Source organism: Acinonyx jubatus, chromosome C1 (genome assembly GCF_027475565.1).
Source record: "Acinonyx jubatus isolate Ajub_Pintada_27869175 chromosome C1, VMU_Ajub_asm_v1.0, whole genome shotgun sequence".
NCBI classification, from domain to species: Eukaryota; Metazoa; Chordata; class Mammalia; order Carnivora; family Felidae; genus Acinonyx; species Acinonyx jubatus.
In genome coordinates, this window is record NC_069381.1 from 71308570 (window position 1) to 71331069 (window position 22500).

The 22500-nt window shown below is 33.9% G+C and overlaps 1 protein-coding gene across 18 annotated transcripts in view; it reads right to left on the reverse strand.

Annotated features, from left to right (window-relative positions):
- COL24A1 (collagen type XXIV alpha 1 chain) overlaps window positions 1-22500 on the reverse strand; it is a 398176-nt gene that overhangs the window by 113850 nt on the left and 261826 nt on the right. For all 18 annotated transcript variants that reach the window (XR_008295013.1, XM_027058695.2, XM_053214348.1 and 15 more), the window contains 6 exons: window positions 21164-21217; window positions 11558-11611; window positions 8263-8316; window positions 7777-7830; window positions 6051-6104; window positions 5780-5887 (listed from right to left, as the gene is read on the reverse strand). Coding sequence is in view for 17 of the 18 variants with exons in the window: in XM_027058695.2 (XP_026914496.1) it covers window positions 5780-5887; window positions 6051-6104; window positions 7777-7830; window positions 8263-8316; window positions 11558-11611; window positions 21164-21217 (378 nt within the window). In the remaining variant the exon portion in view is untranslated. The remainder of the gene's footprint in view (window positions 1-5779; window positions 5888-6050; window positions 6105-7776; window positions 7831-8262; window positions 8317-11557; window positions 11612-21163; window positions 21218-22500) is intronic.

A 22500-nucleotide genomic window follows, 5' to 3' on the forward strand; every position in this document is an offset into this window, starting at 1 on the left:
TGAAAGTAATGGAATTCCATGGACTTTCTGACAAATAATTCAGAGTAATCCTCCTAAAGAAGTACAGTGAACTATAAGAACACACAAACAGACAAGTAAAATTAGAAAAACAATGCATGAACAAAATGAGAAATTCAACAAAGAAATAGAAACCATAAAAATAAATAAAATAAAAATCCTAGAGATGAACAATACAATGACTGAACTAAAGAATTCAATAGAAAGCTTCAGCAGTAGACTGAACCAAGCAGTAGCAGTGAACTCAATAAGTTATTTGAAGTCACCCAGAGGAGTAAAATGAAAAAAGCAAAACAAACAAAAGAACAAAGTAAAGTGAAGAAAGTCTATGGTACTTATGAGATAGCATCAAGTAAAATAATACGTGCGTGCATTGTGATGAGACCAGAAGGAGAAGAAAAAGGACCAGAAAGTCTATTTGAAGATATAATGGCTGAAAATGTCCCAAACGTGGGGAGAGAAATGGATATCCAGGTTCTTGAGGCCTAAAGGATCCGAAATAAGTTGCATCTAAAAAGAATTACTTTGAGACACATCATAATTAAATTATAAAAAGTCAAAGACATAGAGAATTTGGGGAGCAGCAAGAGAAAATTGACTTGTCACAAAAGAGAGCCTCCATATGACTATAAGTACATCTCTCAGCAGAAACTGCAGGCCAGTAGAAAGTCAAAAATTTGCTTCAAAATACTGAAAGGAAAAAAAAAGTCAACCAAGAATACTATACCCAGCAAAGCTGTCTTTCAGAAATGAAGATGTGATAAGGACTGTCCCCCCAAAACAAAAGCTTATGAGTTCATCACCACTAAGACTGTCTTACAAGAAATACTAAAGGGCACTTTTCAAACTCAAATAAAAAAAATATAATTAATGTCATAAAAACATGAATGTGTAAAATTCACCAACAGATATAAATATATATACATATTCAAAGCCAGATTCTCTAATATTGTAATGATGGTGCATAAATCACTTATAACTCTAGTTAAAAAGTTCAAAAACAAACATATTAAACTAAAATAACTAAAATAATTTGTTACTGTATACATAATATAAAAAGATGTCAATTGTAACATTAATGACCTGAAATGTGAAGAGGAGAGAAGAAGTAAAAGTATAAAGTTTCTGTATGCTATTGCAGTTGTTACCTGCTTAAAATAGGATGCTATATTTTATGTAAGCCACAAAGGAAGAGTGTGGTCGATACACAAATTTTAATAAAAGATTAAGTCACACTGCTACAAAAAAGTCATAAAATCACAAAGTAAGACAATAAGGGAGAAAACAAGGAAGAAATGATCTATAAAACAGTCAGCAATTAATTAAATGTCAATAGGAAGACCTTATCAAAAATTACTTTAATTGTAAATGTATTAAATCCACTAATCAAAAAATACAGAATAGCTGCATGGATAAAAAGACAAGAGTGACCTATATACTGCCTGCAAGTGACACTTAAACTTTAAGGACACACAAAGACAGAGTGAAGAAATGGAAAAAGATACTTCAAGCAAAAGAAACAAGGGTAACCAAGAGAAAGCAGGGATACTTACACTAACATTAGACAAAGTAGACTGTAAGCTAACTAATCATAAGAGAAAAAGAAGGTCATTACATAATGATAATAAATAATATATAATTATAAATATTTGTGCACCAAACATTGGAGCTTTTAAATAGATAAAGCAAATACTAACAGAAATAAAAGAAGAAATACAAAACAACATAATAATAGTTGGGAGACTTTAATAGCCTACTCTCTAAAATGGTTATATCATCCAGGCAGAGAATCAATAAGACAACAATGGATTTGAATAACACTATAAACCAAATATACCTAACAGACATATATAGAATATTCCATCGAACAGCAGCAGAATATACATTCTTTTTAAGCCTACATGAAATATTTTCAAGGACAGATCATATATAAGGTCACAATGTAAGTCTCAACAAACTTAGGAAGATAGAAATTATATCAAGCATCTTTTTAACCACAATGGTATCAAACTAGAAATCAACAATAGGAAGAGAGCTGGAAAATTCACAAATACATAGAAATTAAAAAGCATATTCCTCAACAAACAATGGATGAAAGAAGAAAGCAAAAGGGAAATAAAAAAATCGTTAGACAAACAAAAATAGACACACAACATAGCAAAATTTATGGAATGCAGCAAAAGCAGTTCTAAGTGGGGAGTTTGCAGTGATAAGAGCCTACATTAAAAAAAGGAGAAAGATCTCAAATAAGTAACTTAACTTTACACCTCAAAGAAGTAAGAAAAAAAGAGCAAACTAAAGCCAAAGTTAGCAGAAGAAATGATGAAGATTAGAGCAAAAAGTAAGTGAAATAGAAAACACAAAAGTTATAGAAAAGATTAACAAAAGTAATACTGTAAAATCTTGGATTGCTTCATATATTGTAACTTGTTCTGCGAGTGTTCTGCAAAATGAGCCCACATGTCTAATAAGTTTTAACTTGATAAATGAGCGATGCCTTGAAATATGAGTTATCATGACACTGAACATCACATGATAACAACTGAGCCAATAGTTCTTTCTCTCTATCACTGAGGGATTGTGGGTGATCATCTTCCATGCTTGGATGCTCAGTCACAGGCCGTGTGGTGTTTGGCAGAAATCAGTGATTTTTCAAAACATTGGAAGGTACGCACAAATGGTACTAGTATATTTTTTGTCACTTCAAAGGACCTATTGACAGTCCTTTGCTTTTCCACACAAGAGTAAGCTTAAGAATGCTTTGCTTCATTCTAGGTCATTGGATAGTTTCCTGTTAAAGTTTCATGGAAAGAAAAAGATTCAATTGAACCAATAGACAGTAGTGATTCTGTTAGTGATAGTGAAAGTCATCCTACACAATAACCCTCCTCTCTCTTGTCTCCCTCACACCAGCCACAAAGGTTTTCAAAGGTCAGTGCAGGCTAATTTGCTTATTTTTCTTAATATTTTGTATTTTCTTTAATATTTTGTATTATATTATAGTATTATAATCATTTTTATATGAATAATTTTGGATTGTGAAACAAATCATCTGAGTTTCCATTATTTCTTATGGGGAAATTTGCTTTAATATACAAGTGTTTTGCATTACAAGCATGTTTCCAGAACAAACTATGCTTGCAAACCAAGGTTTTACTGTAGTTGGTTTCTTAAAATGATAAACAAAATTGACAAACTTTTAGCTAGACTCACTAACACAGAAAGGCCTCAAGCACAGTTAGAAATGAAAGAGAAGACATTATAAGTGAGACATTATACTACAGAAAGACTAAGGTTCATAAGAGCCTACTCAGATACAATTATTTGTCAACAAATTGGACAACTTAGAAGAAATGGATAAATTCCTAGAAACATAGTACTTACCAAGACCGAATCATGAAGAAATAGAAAATTTGAATAGACCAATAATGAATAAAGAGACTGAATCAGTAATGAAAAACCTCTCAACAAAGAAAAATAGATTTTGCTGATGAATTCCACCAAACATTTAAAGACAAATTAATGATAATATTTCTCAAATTCTTTCAAAATTTTGAAGAGGAGAAAATACACCCAAGCTCATGTCTACATTACTTTGATACTAAAGCCAGATAAGGATATTATAAGAAAATAAAAGCACAGCCCAATATCCCTAATGAATATAGATGTAAAAATTCTCAACAGAATAGTAGCAAATTAAATTCAGCACATTAAAAGGATCATACACCATGATCCAGTGGGATTTATTCCAGGAATGCAAGGATTGTTTGTCTACAAATCAATCAATGTGATAAACCCTACTGAGAGAATTAAAGAAAACCATATGATTATCTCAATAGATGCAGAAAAAGTACTTGGCAAAATTCAATAACCTTTCATGATGAAAACTTTCAACAAAGCAGGAATGGGGGGAACAAACTTCAACATAATAAAGGTTATATATGACAAACCCACTACTAATATCATGTTCAACAGTGAAAGATTGAAAACTTTTCCTCTAAGATCAACAACAAGAGACCAAGGTGCCCACTCTCACCATTTCTATTCAACATAGTACTAGAAATCCTACCCAGAGAAATTAGGCAAGAAAAAGAAATAAAAGGCACTCAAATTTGAGAGGAGTAAAACTGTCCCTGAAGATATACATTATCTTCATATAGAGAAAACCGTAAAGACTCCACAAAAGAACTGTTAAAATTAATAAATGACTTCAGAAAAACAACAATATACAAAATCACCTATAAAACCCAGTCATGTTTCTATACACTAACAATATATATCTAAAAAAGAAATAAAACATTCCTATTTATAATAGCATCAAAAATAATAAAATACTTAGGAATAAATATAACCAAGGAAGTGAAATATCTATGCAGTGAAAACTATAAGACATTCATGAAAGAAACTGAAGACACATAAATGGAGAGATATATCATGTTCATAGGTAGGAATAATTAATATTGTTAAAATATCCATATTACCCAAAACCATCTACAGATGCAATGTAATTCCTTTCAAGATAACAGCTGCATGTTTTACAGGAACAGAAAAAATCCTAAAATTTGCCTGGAACCACAAAATACCCCAAATAACCAAAACAACATTGAGAAAGAAAAATAAAGCTGGAGGTATCACACCTATTAATTTCAAACTATATATACTAATCAAAACAGTATGATACTGCCATTAAAACAGACATATAGATTAATGAAAAAGAATAGAGAACCCAGAAATAAATGCATGCATATACGGTGCATATATATGCATGCATATACACTATATATATGTGTGTGTGTGTGTGTGTATATATATATATATATATATATATATATATATATATATATAGTGGGTGTGTATACATATATATATATATACACCATTTTTTCAAATGTAAGTTGACCATATATATGTATATACATATATATGTATATACATATATATAAATATGGGGTGTGTGTATATATATATAGTATTGTGGTTTATATACACAATGGAATATTGTTCAACCACAAAAAGAAGGAGATTCTGACATGTGCAACAACGTGAATGGACCTGGAAGGCACTGTTATGTGCAGAGGAAAAAAATACTATATGATCTTATATGTGTATGTATAATATATGTGTATTATCTACAAAAAACTGAAATGATTGAAACAGAGTACATTGATGATTGTTGCCAGTAGTGGACAGATGGGGAAATAGTCAATGGGTACAAGCTTCCACTTATAAAATAAATAACCCATAGAGATCTAATATACAATGTGGTGACTACTTCACAGTATTATATATTTGAAAGTTGTTAAGAGAGCAAATGTGAAATGGTGGATGTATTAACTAATTCTATTTGGTAATCATTTATATATATGCATATATATGTATATGTATATATGTGTATCAAATCATCACATTGTACACATACATACACGTACATACATACATTGTACACATAGATAACATTGTACACAATGTTACTTGTCAATTATATCTCAAAGTGGGAGAAAAAAACTTCAAGGACTTGTGTGTCACATGGAAAAAGTGTCTTTCTTCCTTGGATATTAAGTAGGCTGATAATCAGTCCCTGGTTTGGCCCTCTTTCAAGTCACAGTTCCACACTTTCAATTACCCAATGGACGTATAAGGCAATCAGAATGTGTCTGTGTTTGTGTCTGTGTGTGTGTGTCGGTATGTCTGTGTGTGTGTGTGTGTAGATGTAGGGGACTGAATTTACTGAGTACTCAAAAATGAACCCAGCACTACTCACCGGAGGACCCATCAGACCTGGTCCACCCAAGGGTCCTGAAGCCCCTGGTAAGCCCGTCTCTCCTTTTTCTCCATCTTCTCCAGGAAGACCCCTTCCTCCTGGGTTTCCCTGTAACCCAGTAGAAATTTTTAAGAAAGGGAGAGCAACACAATAATTACATCACACAATAAGCAGATTTTTGTTTAGAACATAAAAGTAATTATGTAATTATGTAATATTTTAAAGATTTCATAAAAAATCTACTTATACATAGTAAGAAAGTATAATTTACCTTTAATCCATCTTTTCCTTGGAGACCTTCTTCTCCAGGTGCTCCTGGTTCACCCTATTGTGTAGCAAAAACAGTAAGATTTATTGTTTTGTTAAATCATTCACCTTAACTTCTTTTTTCTCCTGATATCTATAGAAAGTAGGTTTTTGTACATTTATTCCTACTTCTTTATTTATAAGGGTTATTTGTCAGTATAATAAGCTTGATATAATTTGCTTGGAATAGCTCTGAAGATGATTTAAAGAGTCAGTATTATAAATTCAAAAAAAGATGGTTCCAGAATGTTATTTTTTTTTTTTCAACGTTTATTTATTTTTGGGACAGAGAGAGACAGAGCATGAACGGGGGAGGGGCAGAGAGAGAGAGGGAGACACAGAATCAGAAACAGGCTCCAGTCTCTGAGCCATCAGCCCAGAGCCTGACACGGGGCTCGAACTCACGGACCGCGAGATCGTGACCTGGCTGAAGTCGGACGCTTAACCGACTGCGCCACCCAGGCGCCCCTGGAATGTTATTTTTTAGATATTTAAGAGAAATATGTATTCATTTGTATCTCTGCAAATTTATATAGCTAGACCTGTGTTTCTGAATTCAAAGACTGTAAATACTACATCTCTTAAAGTTGTAGTACCTTCCTGTACTGAATTAAATGGATTAATATGACTTAATTTAGTTAAAATCAGTGTACCAGATTTTTATGGTCTGTATTTTCTCTTTTACAGGGGAGATGCAACAATAAAGGCCCTGGTACATCAAGAAGCTGTCTTCTTAGATAGAGAACCTCACAGAAAAGTGTAGCCATACTCTATGAAGCTATTAAAGTAGTACTGGCTCTTTTGTTACCTGAAATATTTAAAAGTAAGTTAATTAGTGCATCTTTACAGTTGCCCCATTGCTCCCACCACTGACACTTCCATTACCCAACCCTCTGCAAATAAAGTGAAAATGAAAAAGACACTGGGTGTAAGATATATCTCCCTACTTTGCCTTTTAGTATGCAAATGTCTCTTAAAATTATCTTGGGAAAAATTTACCACAGCTTAAAGGCTGTCTATAGTAGAATAACTTCTCTAAGCTATCCAATTATACTTCTTTACAATTTTTTCCTCAAATCTTGATAACTTTGTGTGACTCTAGAATTTTTTTAAACATAAATTAGATTGTGATCATTTTTTGCCCTGTTACGTCAGGGAATATCCTGAGAGTTGATTACTATTATTTGTGAATTTCTTCTTTTTTTTAAGTTTATATTTTAAATGTTTATTTACTTATTTTGAGACACAGGCAGAGAGAGTGGGAGAGAGAGAATCCCAAACAGGCTCCATGCTCAGCACAGAGCCCAATGAGGGGCTTGATCCCACAAACCATGAGATTATGATCTAAGCTGAGATCAAGAGCTGGATGCTCAACCGACTGAGCCACCCAGGTGCCCCTGTGAATTTCTTCTTAAGGTAACAGTAGTGACATCACAGTGACTCTGAATATGTGTAAAGCATTCTGCAGAGTATACCCAATACCGAGAAAAGGATGTATGAGTTTAGGACTCCAAACACTACTAATACAATGTGGACAGGGTTTTGCATGCAGCTATAGAAATATGAAATAAGGACAAATGTTTTCTTTTATGCACCAGAAAGGTTCATTATGCATTTTAAAGATTTATTTATGCTAAGTTTTGTGAACTACATAGGCCAGTGCATTAAAATGGTTCCCAGCAGACATTTACCCGTAACCCTGGTTCTCCAGCAACTCCAACATTGCCTGTAGGTCCAGCATTTCCCTGAAGAAACAAAGGGAAAGATTAAACTTTTTCTCTACTAAAACAACATGTCTAATACTTATGGAAGGCATATCATGAGGATAGGAGTTTTAAAACACTTCCCAGTTTTTTCTTTTTCCTGGATTAATTTTTTGATAATATTTTGCCCCACTAGCTTTATCATTTCTATTTCTTCTCTCTCTTACACACACACTCACACACACACACACACACACACACACACACACACACACAGTATAGGTAGATAGATAGATAGATAGATAATTTTTTCTGACAAATATATTTTCTGACTTACTTGAGAACACTTCCCATTTTTATCTGCTATCCTTCACTTGCTTTCAGAATTATGGGTATTTGCCAAAATGTGGCAAACATAGGGGATTCAGTATTGAAAGTTTAGAGACCATTCCTTTTACTATTTAGAAAGGTTACCTTTGCACCTGGTTCACCTTGCAGACCTGCTTCTCCCTCAATACCTGAAGGGCCCTAGAAGAGAAGATTTGACACATTGTCTGGATATATTCCTTCACCAGTTGCAATGTCAATAACAACCTTATAAGAAGATGGTAGTAGTTTTTAGCCCAAAGTGAGATACCTATGTTCAGGAAAGTATTTTGCTGTTACTTTATAAACATCATCGCATAAGACCAGATAATTCTGGGACCTTTTAATAGTTCAAGTGGTAAGACAACATCACCTAAGTTAGAACTTTTAAGACCAGTTTCTTCAAATTCTTCGTCTCATATTTTAATTCTTGGTCCTCATATTTTAATCCTTGGTCAAAGAGAAATCACTTCCCATTTCCTCTTCTAATTTTCTACCCTCATATTCTTACATAATATTCTCTGTTTTTTCACTTTTTATTCTTCCATCCATTTCCGTTGAGCCCTTTGGAGCACACTCCCTTTAAAAATTTCAGTTTTCTTTATTCATTTTATAAAAACTATCACACAGGGGCGCCTGGGTGGCTCAATTGGTTAAGTGTCCGACTTCGGCTCAGGTCATGATCTTGTGGTTCATGAGTTCAAACCCCATGTTGGGCTCTGTGTGGACAGTTGAAAGCCTGGAGCCTGCTTTGGATTCTGTGTCTCCCTCTCTCTCTGTTCCTCCCCCAGTCGCACTCTGTCTAGCTATCTCTCTCTCAAAAATAAAGAATAAAAAAAATCACACAAAGGTGATATGAGTTAATTCACATTATGAAAGATGTTTATGATATCTTTTCCACTTTCCTTTCATGGGTGGGTCCAGTTGGGAAGCACTTGGCTCCTTTTACCTTGAAAACGTAAACTTCTTACAACCTCTGGCTATCTCTAGACCTGGAGCTCCTACAATTGCTATTGTATTGTTTTTTGTTTCAGAGATGCTTCAGGGATGTATATCTTGTTTTGAGCATATTAAATATACCCTCCCCACTCCCCTTCCTTGTTCTACCTTCTTCTCTCTCTTTCACGTGTATGTATGTATATGTGTGTATGTATAATTACAAACACATACATAAGTATTTTGTAATTCCCATGTTTTTGGAATAGAGAGGTAGTTTAAAGCATTCACTCACAACACTATCTTGACCAAAAGCTTTCTGTTTCCTTTCTACCTTTCAGTGATTCCTCAGTAGTTCTGATCCATGGGTGATACTCTTCCATAGAACTATTAGAGCTTAAACTATCTTTTATGTCATAGTATCTATCTCATAGGGTGTTATGAGAATCCATTAATACAGCAAAGCACACAAGTACTGCTAGGCACATAGAAAATGCTCCATAATTGTGGGCTATTATAATTATCATTAATATAATGCAAATTCATAGTTTCCTTCTAAAAGCTTGACTTTTAGTAAGGTATATCTGCCCTTTCACTTGCCTATAGTCATTTCCCTCTCCCATTATCCTCAACCATTATTCTAAACCAGCAAATTTCCCTCAACTGACCTACTCAACCCCTACTTCTTATCACAACAGAAATTATGTCTCCTACTCTGTTAAAAAAACTTCAAGTTATTAGGTATGACTTTTCTCAGCTTTCTTTAGGCTCAGAGAATGTGGCATAGTATAGGTTATCGGCATTAGTTTTTGAGTCAGATGTGTATTCAAAGCCAGGCTCTACTAATTCTTAACCTTGGGCGGATTAGTAGATGATGATCCCCATCTCCCTGATAATCTTCTCTGATCTCAGGAAAGGTATTGCCATCCATCCTGTTGCACAGCCTAGAAATCTGGGAATAATTTTTCACTTCTCTTTTCCCTTTACTTCCCATATTCTACAAATATGAAGGTTCTGCAGAATTTCTCAAATCCATCCACTTCTTTCCTTTTCTATACTTACTACTTTAGTTCAGAAGTCCATCATTTCTTGCCTGGTTGAATGCAAAGGCCCTTTAGTAGGTATACATGGCTTCACTCTTGTCTTCTCAAATATATCCTCTAAGCAGCTGCTGGAATTATCTTCCAAAGATATAAATCTGACTTTATCACTGCCCTGCTTATACCTTACAATGATTTAACACAGCCCATAAGATAAAACAAAACAAAAAGGCAACCTAATGAATTGGAGAAGATATTTACAAATGGTATATTTGATAAGGGGTTAATATCCAAAATTTATAAAGAACTTATACAACTCAATACCAAAAACCAATAATCCAATTAAAAATGGGCAGAAGACATGAATAGTTGGCCAACAGACACATGAAATGATGCTCAACATCACTCATCATCGGGGAAATACAAATCAAAACTACAATGAGATGTCACCTCACACCAGTCAGAATGGCTAAAATTAATAAAACAAGAAATAACAGGTGTTGGCGAGGATGCAGAGAAAGGGGAGCCCTCTTACACTGTTGTTGGGAACACAAACTGTTGCAGTCACTGTGGTGGGGTTTCCTCAAAAAATTAAAAATAGAAGTACCCTATCATCCAGCAATTGCACTACTAGGTATTTACCCTAAGAATACAAAAAACACTAATTCAAAGGGATATATGTACCCTGATGCTTATAGCAGCATTATCAATAATAGCCAAATTTTAGAAAGAGACCAAATGTCCATCTACTGATGAATGGATAAGGAAGATGTGGTGTGTGTGTGTGTGTGTGTGTGTGTGTGTGTGTGTGTGTGTGTGTACATACCATGGAATATTACTCATCCATCAAAAAAGAATGAAATCTTGCCATTTGAAATGACATGGATGGAGCTAGAGAGTATTATGCTAAACAAAATAAGTCAGAGAAAGACAAATACCAAATGATTTGACTCATATGTGGAATTTAAGAAACAAAGCAAATGTTCACAGGGGAAAAAGGAGAGAGGAAAACGAAGAAACAGACTCTTAACTATAGAGAACAAACTGATGGTTACCAGAGGGGAGGGGGGTGGGGATATGGGTTAAACAGGTGATGTGGATTAAGAAGTGCACCTGTTAGGATTTGCACAAGGTGTTATCTGTGTTGAATCACTATATTGTTCACTTGAAACTAATATTACACTGTATGTTAACTGGAATTTAAATAAAAACTAAAAAAGAGAGAACTTTATGTGTATAAAATTAGGTTCACACAACAGTCATCCCTACTTTTAATGGAATTTTAGGCTTTGTTTTCTGAATATGAAACATAACACTACAGAATTATTCTTTAAATATATACTTAATGTATCAACTTTACCTTGAGGAGTCTTATAAAAAGTACTGAGTACTAGTGAAATAACAAGAAAGAGGCACAAAAAAATTACCTCAGCACCCGTTTCTCCAGGGGGTCCAGCATCACCTGGCAATCCTCGTGGTCCCTATATTAAGATAAAATTTAAGATCTGAGAATCAAAGTTACTCTGTATTTCAATTAACATATGCATCTAAATATGTAATTTATAATATATCATATGTAATAGAATACATAATTCCTTTAACAATGTATTACTTTACTTTTGTATAAAAAATTATAAGTTTATAGTTGATTCATTTGTGTGCGTGTGTGTGTGTGTGTGTGTGTGTGTGTGTGTGTATGTTATGTGTATGTGAATAGTATTAGGCTATGTTTGCATTCAAAAGAAAAAGAAAGAAAGGACAGTACCTTTCATTCCCTAATTCACTCATCCCTTCAATAAACATTTATCAAGCACCTAATAAGTATGAAATATCATGCTAAGGGTTTTCAAAAGTTACCTTATTTAGTGGATATGACATTCCTGACAAATATGTGACAAAAAATAGCATTTTTAAAGAAGCAAATATATGACCTCCAATGAAATAAAAATATGTTGTAGTTTATATGGTATTGAGTCCAGTTCAACAATATCTCTGTTTCACATGAACAGATATAACAGTGTTTACCCATATAGATAATCACTAAGGTGCAATAAATGCATGTTGGGGCCTTAGTGGGAATCTTGGTCACTGTAATATTGAATAGTATAATTTTAAGTAAACAAATATTGAATAGTTTACTGCATAAACATCAGATTGCTGAACTTAAAGATGTGTGGAAGCCATTTCACTGGCTAGAATTATTTTAGAATAATACTTATTTAGCAACTACAATATAATGTTATTTCTCCAGCCATCCAAAGAAGCTACTTGCAGTTTTTGACCTTTTTAGAAAGCACAAAGAAGCTGTTTTCTTAGATTAAGAAAAGATAGTTTAAAATTTTCTATGAGATTATGCTCCCTAACAATTTTGTGAACACCTCACTTTAAAAAAAAAGTGTAGTAATGGGAAGGAAAAAATGTGCTATCATTGGTGGTCTTCAACTGTTTTCTTAATTGTTACAGTCAGTAATGTTCATTTTAACATTTAAAAAGTATGGCAAGTACCAAAAAAAAAAACCAGATTAAATATATATTAAGTATATCTACCATTCAGAGGTTACACTGTAAATATTCTTGCATATTTCCTTCTAGCTCTGTTGTGGGGGCATACTTATAAATAATGTAATTATCTGTTTTATGCTTAAGATTCTATTTTGAATATAAATATTTTATCATGTTGTTGTAAATACTTCATAACAACTTGTTCAACAGATACATAATATCCATTCATCTCATATTCTATAGTACTGTAATCTAGTCATTTTCTTAATAACAGACATTTATATTGTTTCTATATCTCCTTTACAGTAAATATTACTTTACTAGATTTATTATATGCATGTTAGACTATTTATCAGTGAATGTTAGGACCTGTAACATCAGGTGATATTGTCAAATAGCTGAGATAAATATTTGAAGGCTAGGGTTGTAAGGTTGCATAAGCCATTAAAGGTATTAAGAGGTCAATGATGTTTTTCATTTATGGCTCATTAAATATTATGTATAATATTTTAAAATTTATGAATTCTCCTCAGAATGTATTTCTACACTGTTATAAAGATGCTGAGAGAAACATGTCTGTGCAGATGTCTTTGTGTGTATTCTGAATATTCTCCCTTAGAAGAGAGTCTGAAATGTACCATTATTTAGTCACAAAGTCAAGTATGTTTCCGGAAAGGTTGCAATAACTAACTTTTCACAGAAATACATAAAAGTAAAATATATTTCATTGAATTCATGCCAACACAGAATATTCATTTTTAAATTCTTCTTTAATTTGATGGACAACCTCTTATCTTAAAATGTGTATATATTTAACTATTAGCAAGGCTGAATATCATTTCTGTTATTTGTTTATCAGCTATCTGTAATAATCTATGTATTACTTAATCATGTCTTTTGCCTATGTATTTTTGGAGTCATTTATAAAATTTGTATGAGTATTTTATGTGTTGTGGACACAGACTTTCAGGCATTCTATTTTATTGTTAACGTCTGCCCAGTATGTAGTTTATCATTTTATTTTTAAAATATATTATTAGGGTGCCTGGGTGGCTCATTTGGTTAAGCATCTGACTCTTATTTTGACTTAGGTCATGATCTCACAGTTTGTGGCTTCAAACCCCATGTCGGTCTCTGATTCTCTCTCTCCCTCTCTCTTGGCCCCTCCCCTTCTCGTGCACATACTCTCTCTCAAAATAAATAAATAAGTTTAAAAAATATATTGTTAAAGATAACTTTTTTCCCACTAAGTGTGATCACTGTTAAATCTCTTAATCTTTTAAGACTTTTTCCATCACAATTAAGATTAAAACATCTATTTCCATTTAATTATTCTATATTATTTCTTTTAAGCTTTTTAAAATTAAAGTTTATTTATTTATTTTGAGAGAGAGAGGCTTAACTGACTGAGCTACCTAGGCATCCCTAATACATTAATTTTAAAAATCGTCAATCTTTTAGTTAGGTAATAATTTGACTTTCTACTTAAGTCTGTTTTTGGGTCTCTTAATGAAGTTTTGAAGTTTTCTTCTTATGTGCCCCATCCAATTCTCATTAAGTTTATCCTTATGTATTGTGTTTTGTTTCTATCTACAGTGGGATATTTTTTCTATTATATTTTATTACTTGTACACAGAAAAACTTATTTTTAAAAATATTTATGTCTTGCCATTATATTACTCTATCTCAGAAATTGAAAAATACAGAATTAAGTTTTTAGGTTTTACAAGTTTTTGGGGCTTATTTTAAAATTTCACTAAGTAATAATGCTTTCCTTTCCTTATATTATCATTTCTGTGTCATATACCACTACACTAGCTAAAACTTTTTGAATAATGTTAGAAAATATAGTGACCGTGATCTTATCTTGTGGCCTATGTTTCTAGTGTTTTAGTGTTTCTTAGCAGGTTGGGTGAGAATACAAGATAAGCTACTTTCCCTTATTACAGAACTATGCTTATGTTACTAGAATATTTTGTTTTAACTAATAAACTTTATTTCTTACAGAAATTTTAGATGTATAGAAAAATTAAACAGAAAGTACAGAGAGTCCCCATATACCACCCCTGCCTAGTTTTCCCTATTATTAATATCTTATATTTGTTACAATGGATTAACCAAGATTGACACACTATTACTAACTAAAGTACACAGTTTACAATCTGTGTTCACTCTGTGTTGTACTGTTATGTGAGTTTTGAGAACTGTACATCATGTCTCCATTGTGACAGTATGATACAAAATAGTTTCACTGCTTCCAAATTGTCCTGTTTTCCCCCTATTCATCTCTGATCCTCTTCTCCCAACACCTGGCAACCACTGGTCTTTTTAGTGTCTGTGTAGTTTTACCTCTTCCAGAATGTCATATAGTTGGAATCATAAAGTATACTTTTCAGATTGGCTTCTTTTACTTATCACGATGCACTTGAAAGGTCCCTCTGTCTTTTTGTGGCTTAATAGCTCTTTTCTTTTTATTGATGAATAATATTTCATTATATGGATGTATCACAGTTTGTTTATCCATTTACCTTTTGAGGACATATCAGTTGCTTCTACCTTAGGCAACTATAAATAAAGCTGCTATAAATATTCATGTGCAGGTTCTTGTGTGGACATTAAATTTTCCACTTCTAGGGGCGCCTGGGTGGCTCAGTCAGTTGAGCGTCCAACTTCGGCTCAGGTCATGATCTGGCAGTCTGTGGTTCGAGCCCCGTGTTGGGCTCTGTGCTGACAGCTCAGAGCCTGGAGCCTGCTTCAGATTCTGTGTCTCCCTCTCTCTCTGCCCCTCCCCTGCTCATGCTCTGTCTTTCTCTGTCTCAAAAATAAATAAAAACATTAAAAAAAATTTTTTTTTTACATTTTCCACTTGTTTTCATAAATACTCAGGAGCATGATTGCTGGATCATAATGGTAAGAATATGTTTAGCTCTGTAAAAACCTGCCAAGTTGTGTTCCAAAGTTGCTGTACCATTCTGTATTACCATCAACAATGAATGAAAACTCGGTTATTCCACGTCTTTGTTAACATTTGGTATTGTCAGTGTTTTAGATTTTAGCCATTCATATAGGTATGTAATAGTATGTCACTGTTTTAATTTGTACTTCTTTAATGACATATGACAAGCATATTTTCATATGTTTCTTTGCCATCTGTATGTCTTTGGTGTAGTGACTGTTCATATCTTTTGCCTACTTTTTAAACGGATTGTTTGTTTTCTTATTATTAACTTAAAAAATTGTAAATGTTTATTTATTTTTGAAAGAGAGAGACAGAGCACAAGACAGGGAAGGAGAGAGAGGAGACACAGAGTCTGAAGCAGCATCCAGGCTCTGAGCTGTCAGCACAGAGCCCAATGTGGGGCTGAAACTCACAAACTGTGGGATCAGGACCTGAGTTGAAGTCGGATGCTTAACCAACTGAGCCACCCAGATGCCCCTCTTATTGTTAACTTTTAAGAGTTCTTTCTGTATTTTGTATACAAATCCCATATCAGATCTGCATTTTGCAAATGTTTTTTTCCCAGTGTGTTGCATGTCTTTCATTCTCTTAATATATCTTCCACAGAGCAGAAGTTTTTAATTTTAATGAAATCCAACTTATCAATTTTTCCATTCACAAATAATGCTTTTGGTGTTATATGTAAAAAGTCATTGTTAAATCCAAGATCAGTGAGATTTTCTTCTTATGTTAACTTATAGAAGTTTTATAAATTTTAAACTTAGGTCTATAATCCATTTTGAGTAAAAATTTTTTTTAAGTATTTTTGAAAATTGTATTCTGAAACCTTGTTATTTTTTAAAAAGTTTTATTTATTTATTTTGAGAGAGAGAACCAGCAGGGGAGGATCAGAGAGATAGAGAGAGATCAGGGGAGGGACAGAGAAAGAGAGGGAGAGAGAGAGAGAATCCCAAGCAGGCTCCGTGCTGTTAGCACAGAGTCCCAACCGTGAGATCATGACCAGGGCCAAAATCAAGAGTTGGATGCTTAACCAACTGACCTACCCAGGCGCCCCACATGCAACCTTGTTATAACTGCTTATTGGTTCCAGGAGTGGTTTTTGTGTATGTGTGTCAATTGTTGGGGTTTTCCACATGGTTGAGTTCATACCTACTTTGTTACTGTTTTCTATTTGTTCCTCTTGTTCTTTGTTTGTTTTGTCTTCCACCCTTTTTTTAGCCAGCTGTGAATTTCAATTAATTCCATTTTCTCTCTTATTTTACCATATCAAGTATACTTCTTTAAAAATTTTTTCAGTGGTTTCTCTAGAGTTTGCAATGCACATTTATAATGAATTCAAGTCTATTTTCAAATAACACTATATCACTATACTTATCCATAAAATGTGAGACTAAATACACTGTTACAATTACCATTTTGCACCAATACCTGTTCTATTAAGAATAAGAAAAACAAATGACTTGATCTTACTTTTATATATTCCTTCTAAAGCTTTTCCTTTCTTCTGTTTTTAGAGTCTCATCTATATAATTTTCCTTCTCTATGAAGAACTTCTTTTAACATTTCTTACAAGGTTGGTCTACTCGTGACAAATTCCAACAGTTTTTGCTTGTCTGAGAAAATATATTTCTACTTCACTTTTGAATTCCCAGTCTGAAAATTTCTAAGTCTCTGACATATCTAAGTCTGCTCCTGATGCTTGCTTTGTCTCTTCAGACTGTTTTTTTCCCCCTTTTATCCTTTTCCCCCTTTTATCCGATATTTTGTTGTTGTTGTTGTTGAAAGCCAAGTAAGATGTAAAACGACCGAGGTAAATAGGTCTTTAGTGTAAGGTTTTATGTTATCTGGCTGGGAATTAGGCTGTGTTTACTGTTTGCTGCACTATGGTATCAGAGGATAAATTTCCTCCTAGTGTCATTGTGTTTGTCTTGTCCATTGTCTTCAGGCTTTCCCAGAGACACCTTTAAAAGGGTTTGTGTCTGTAGTTCTTTTAGCTGTAATCCTCAGCTATTAAATAGGAGCCCTATTTATGTGGTGGTGAGTTAAGGTGGGGGGGGTGGGAAGAAGCATTCTATAGCTTTATGATATAGAAATGGCTAGGGCTGGGAATTGTTCTTCCCAGTTCCGTAGGCTTTGGTGAAACCCCAAACAGCTCTGACAAAACAGGTTCCCTTGAGGGCAAGCCTTGTTAAGGAGAACAGAGAACACTGGGTATATTTCAAAGTGGTTATATTTCCCATCCCACTGCTAGACGCAGAAATAGACATTTCTCTGAACTTTATAGTGAGAACCTAGCAGGTCTCCTGGAGGTAAAACTCAGTAACAAGTGGGGCCTTCTTAGGAGCCTCTCTTAGTTTTTTAACACTTAAGGTACTCTAAACTGTGTCTTCAGCAATTTGTCAATTATAGTTTAAAGTGCTCCTACCATCCAATTACAGGCTTCTGCTTCTGGTAAGCTCTGGTTCTCTCTATCCTCCTGTCTGTCTCTCCAGTTTTCAGGCAATAGTTTGTCCTTTGACCTCATTGATCTAAAAAGAGTTGTTGATTTTCAGTTTGCTAGGCTTTTGCCTTAGTGTAAGAAGGGGAATGGCAGCTTCCAAGTTCCTTACAATTCAGACCAGAAATCGTTTTATTATAAATTTTAATAAATCAAGAGTAGTTGTTGAATTTTAATGAGTACTGGTTTTTAGCATTTTCCCAGTATATCTGTTATATGTTATAATAAGGATTTCTTAATATTAAGTAATTTTCCCTTTGTAATTCCTCTTTTGCATCATCTTTCACTTCATTCAGTTAATTCTTTTTATATAGCTGATTTTACTTGATATTTTTGGTATTTAATTGAAATTCATCTCTAGCCTTTCATTTTTTCTTTTTCTGTATGGCTTTAGAATTGTCAAAATTTTACTGAGACACTGATATGGGATCTTCTTTCATCATTTGTTTCTAGAACTTTTGCCATTTTTAATATCTTCATGAGTAATTTAATGTTAGTTTTCATCAAATACTTTTAATTAACCTGAGAATCCTGACAATTATCTTTTAAGGTAAGTGGAAGAGACTTCTGGTACTCAACTAAGGAAGTGTACATAGAAAATAATATTTTTTAAATTGGAGGGTATATTCTAAAGCAAGCTTATCAAGAATTGACCTTTTTTAAACTATAGCATTCCCCTCATCTTCCTTTTTAAAGGCAATTTTCAATGTTTAAAGAGAGCAAAAATATTTATTTGGGTCAGCCAGACACTTAGGAATCATACTTCACATATGGAAATCTATCTCCTATAGATTTTATATCTCCTTTTGAATCTTTTATATCCATACACTTCTTTTTTTCTGCTAATCAAAAGGTTCTACCATCTCTTACTTGGATTATTGTAACAGAAAGCAGTTCTTGTCCATTCCTAGTCCCTTCCAATTTGTTTGAATAATCTTTGCAACACAATAATATCATCATAAAACTAGCCCTATCTCTTTAATGACATTATTTTCTTCGTATGATAAAAATACAAATCCTTGGTAATAGGGCTCATAAAGCTACATGTTTTGTTCTCTGCCTCTTTTGCCATCCTTTTCTTATACTTACTTCCTACCTGACTCTGTGCCCCCACCAGGCTAGTCTTCTTTAAGATCTTCAAATAAATATGCAGAGCTTCCTCTCAGCTCATGTTCTCTCTAAAATGACCTCTCCCCATCTTTGCCTAAGTAACTACTATTCATTCTTCAGATCCCAGCTCAAATGCTCCTCCTCCTGAAGCCTTCCCTAAGGATAGTTTCTCTGTTATACATTCTCTTAGAATTGAATGCCTGTACTTCACAGCATTTAGCTCAGTTTGCAATTTTCCATTGTTCTCTGTGATAATCTAATTAGTACATATTTACATCATTAGACTGAAACCTCCATACTTACCACCATACTCCCAGTGCTGGTACTTAATGAATATTTGTTGACTGAATGAATGAATGGTCAACTATCCAAACCCCAATATTTGCATTGCAATGAGCAAATTAGTTTGAATCTTGTCTGGGAAAAAGACAACTCTCAGGGGTCTTGACTATAGAAAAGATGTGGTCTCTCTTAGTATTCTTAAAATATAAATCTCCACATATCTTCTGTGTCTCTCATTTTACCAATTTACTTCCTTTCTTTTCTATAATTTAACTAGGCAACTCAAATATACAAAGCAAAGCCCATAACATCCATTATAAGCTTATTTGCATTTTATTTACCAGACCCACTGACCCAGTGACCTGAATGTCAAGTTTTAGGTGCTATTAAACTATTAAATTGTTTATACTTATAGTAACAAACATTTTCTTGTATAAAGCCTAAGCTATTGTCTCTGCTGTTGGCATAGCTCTTTTGACATACTTTACTTAAATGTGTTCCTTATTAAGTTAGTTTCCATTGCATTTCACTGCATCTAATATTACTGGCTGACTGATTTTGCTTTTTGGGTATAAGACCTTTTGTTAATTCAGTTTGACAAACATACACTAAATTGATCTAATATGCCAGGTATTATACCAGGCAGGATTATAAACATGAGAAAAGTGGTCTCTAACTTCAAAGATATATAAAATTTTTAGAAGAAAGAGATATTTAAGTAAATAATGTTAAAGACGGTTGCATTATTTTTGGTCAAATAAAGGTTAGGATACAACAAGAGATATAAAACAGGGAGAGAACCAAAAAGAGTTCATTTGATAAACATCATTTTTAAAATTCTTTATTTGGAGAGATTTATATTTACAGTTAAATGTTTACTTCTTGCTTAGAGAGATTACACCAGAGATTAAATATGTAAAGGAGGAAATGAACACAATTTGGTAAGAATAGCTCTTTGTTAAATTTTCCACTTGCTACTAGCTAAATGAATCATGCAAAGGCCACCTGTAAACCTTTGGGTCAACTAATAGATAAGATCAACCCAGTAGAATTTCCAAGACTATATTGTATTATAAATCTTACAAGCATGTTATAGCATATTACACCTAATACTATTAACCAGAAGAATGACTACATAGGAAATAAAGAATAAGTTGTGAGAAAGTCTTTCCTTTTAACAATCATTTTCCATGGAAATTTTATAATCGAATCACATTTATGAAACTGTGATGTAAGATTTTACATTACTGGTGTACCAACGTTTCTGTCATGTTTGTGCATTTGGGCCCATCAGATGTAGAGTTTGGCTTCTTTGTATGGTATTTCATTACAGAGTTGGCCACAAAAATATGATTGTGTGTGTGTGGCAGTGTAATAATCATTATAAGAACAGCTAGCCATTCACAAAGAAAATTTCTGTAAGTCAATAAAACAGAGCTGTCTTTGTTAAAAATAGAAATATGGGAAGTTTTAGCAGTTCCAGAGAGATAGGAACATTTGACAATATAAGACCAGAAAGGTAATAAAAACTATATTCACAGCAAAATATTTTCTATAGAATTAGGTGTCCATGATAAATGCTGCTTTCAAAAATGTACCACCACAGTACAGGAGGGCAATAACAAGAAGGTAAATGTATATTATGAGGAAAATACAATTAGAAAAATATAAAGTTAAACTTACTGGTTCTCCTTCAAGTCCTCTGTCTCCTGTACTCCCAGGGGGTCCTTGTAAACCCTGAATAAACAAAGGCAAAATTTGAAGAAAAAGTGATGCTTGAACATGTTTTAGTTTCCTTACCTCAGCTTTCCTTTACAATCTTCCCACCTAACCTATCTGTCAACCTCTATTCTCTCTTTTCTTTTTGTGCTAAAATATATATAACATAAAGTTTTCCATTTTAATACTTTTTAAGTGTGCAGTTTTATGGTATTAAGTACCTTCACATTGTTGCACTACCATAATCACTATTTATTTTCAGAAACTTTTTATCTTCCCAGACTGAAATTCTATCCCCATGAAAAAACATCCTTTCTCCCTCCCCAGTTCCCCTGGAAACCACAATTCTTGTGTTCTGCCTCTAATTTGATTACTTAAAGTGCCTTATATAAGTAGAGTTATACCACATTGTTCTTTTGTCTCTGACTTATTTCATGTGGCATAATGTCTTCAAGTTTCACCAATATTGTAACATGTATCAAAACTTCCTTCATTTTTGGAAAGGAGGAGATGCTAGTGGAGTATGAAAACCCTAGGCTCACCTAGTCCCACAAATACAAGGTAACTATAAAATCATCCTAGGTACCCCAGAAATCAACCTGAAGACTGAAAGAACAAACTCCACAACTAAAAGGAGAGAAAAGGTCACATTGAAGAAGGCAGGAAGTATAGAGACATGGTTTAGGGGAGAAATGGATCCTGGCTGCTGTGTAGGGGAGGGAGTAATGGTTTTAGAGAAGGTCAAGAGAGAGGAGCACACAGGGGAATGCAAAATGAGAATGTTTCCCATACTATTGGCTTAGGAAATCAGAAGGGCTGAATTTTGTGAGTTTTTGCACCCACTGGGGCTTAAAGCCTAGAATTTTAAAGGTTAACAGGCTTGGCAGAGATAGAGCCTGAAAAGCACTGCACTGCTCTTGGACAGAAGGCAGGCAGACAACCTAGGGGCATACAGTGTGGAAACAGTAATATGAAGAACTCCTCAGGCACAGTGGGGAGATGATACACTCTTCTTGGAGTAGGTCTCTGAGAGGCAGCTTTCAAGGAGATGCCTCTCCATTTCTCTGGAACAAAGTTACTGCCAACACCATTTTTCTCCCTCATCCCTCAGCATAAACACAGAGCCACCTGCAGGAAAAAGCACAGTGCTGGCACTGTCTGCCTACCATGCTTACACTAAGCCCCACCACCCTGCACTCTGGTGGAACTGCCTTTCTCGGTCATGCCTGCCTCAGTCCCAGTGTGGCAGGCTCCTCTGCAAGAAGACCAACACAAATCCCTGACCACACCACATCTGCCTA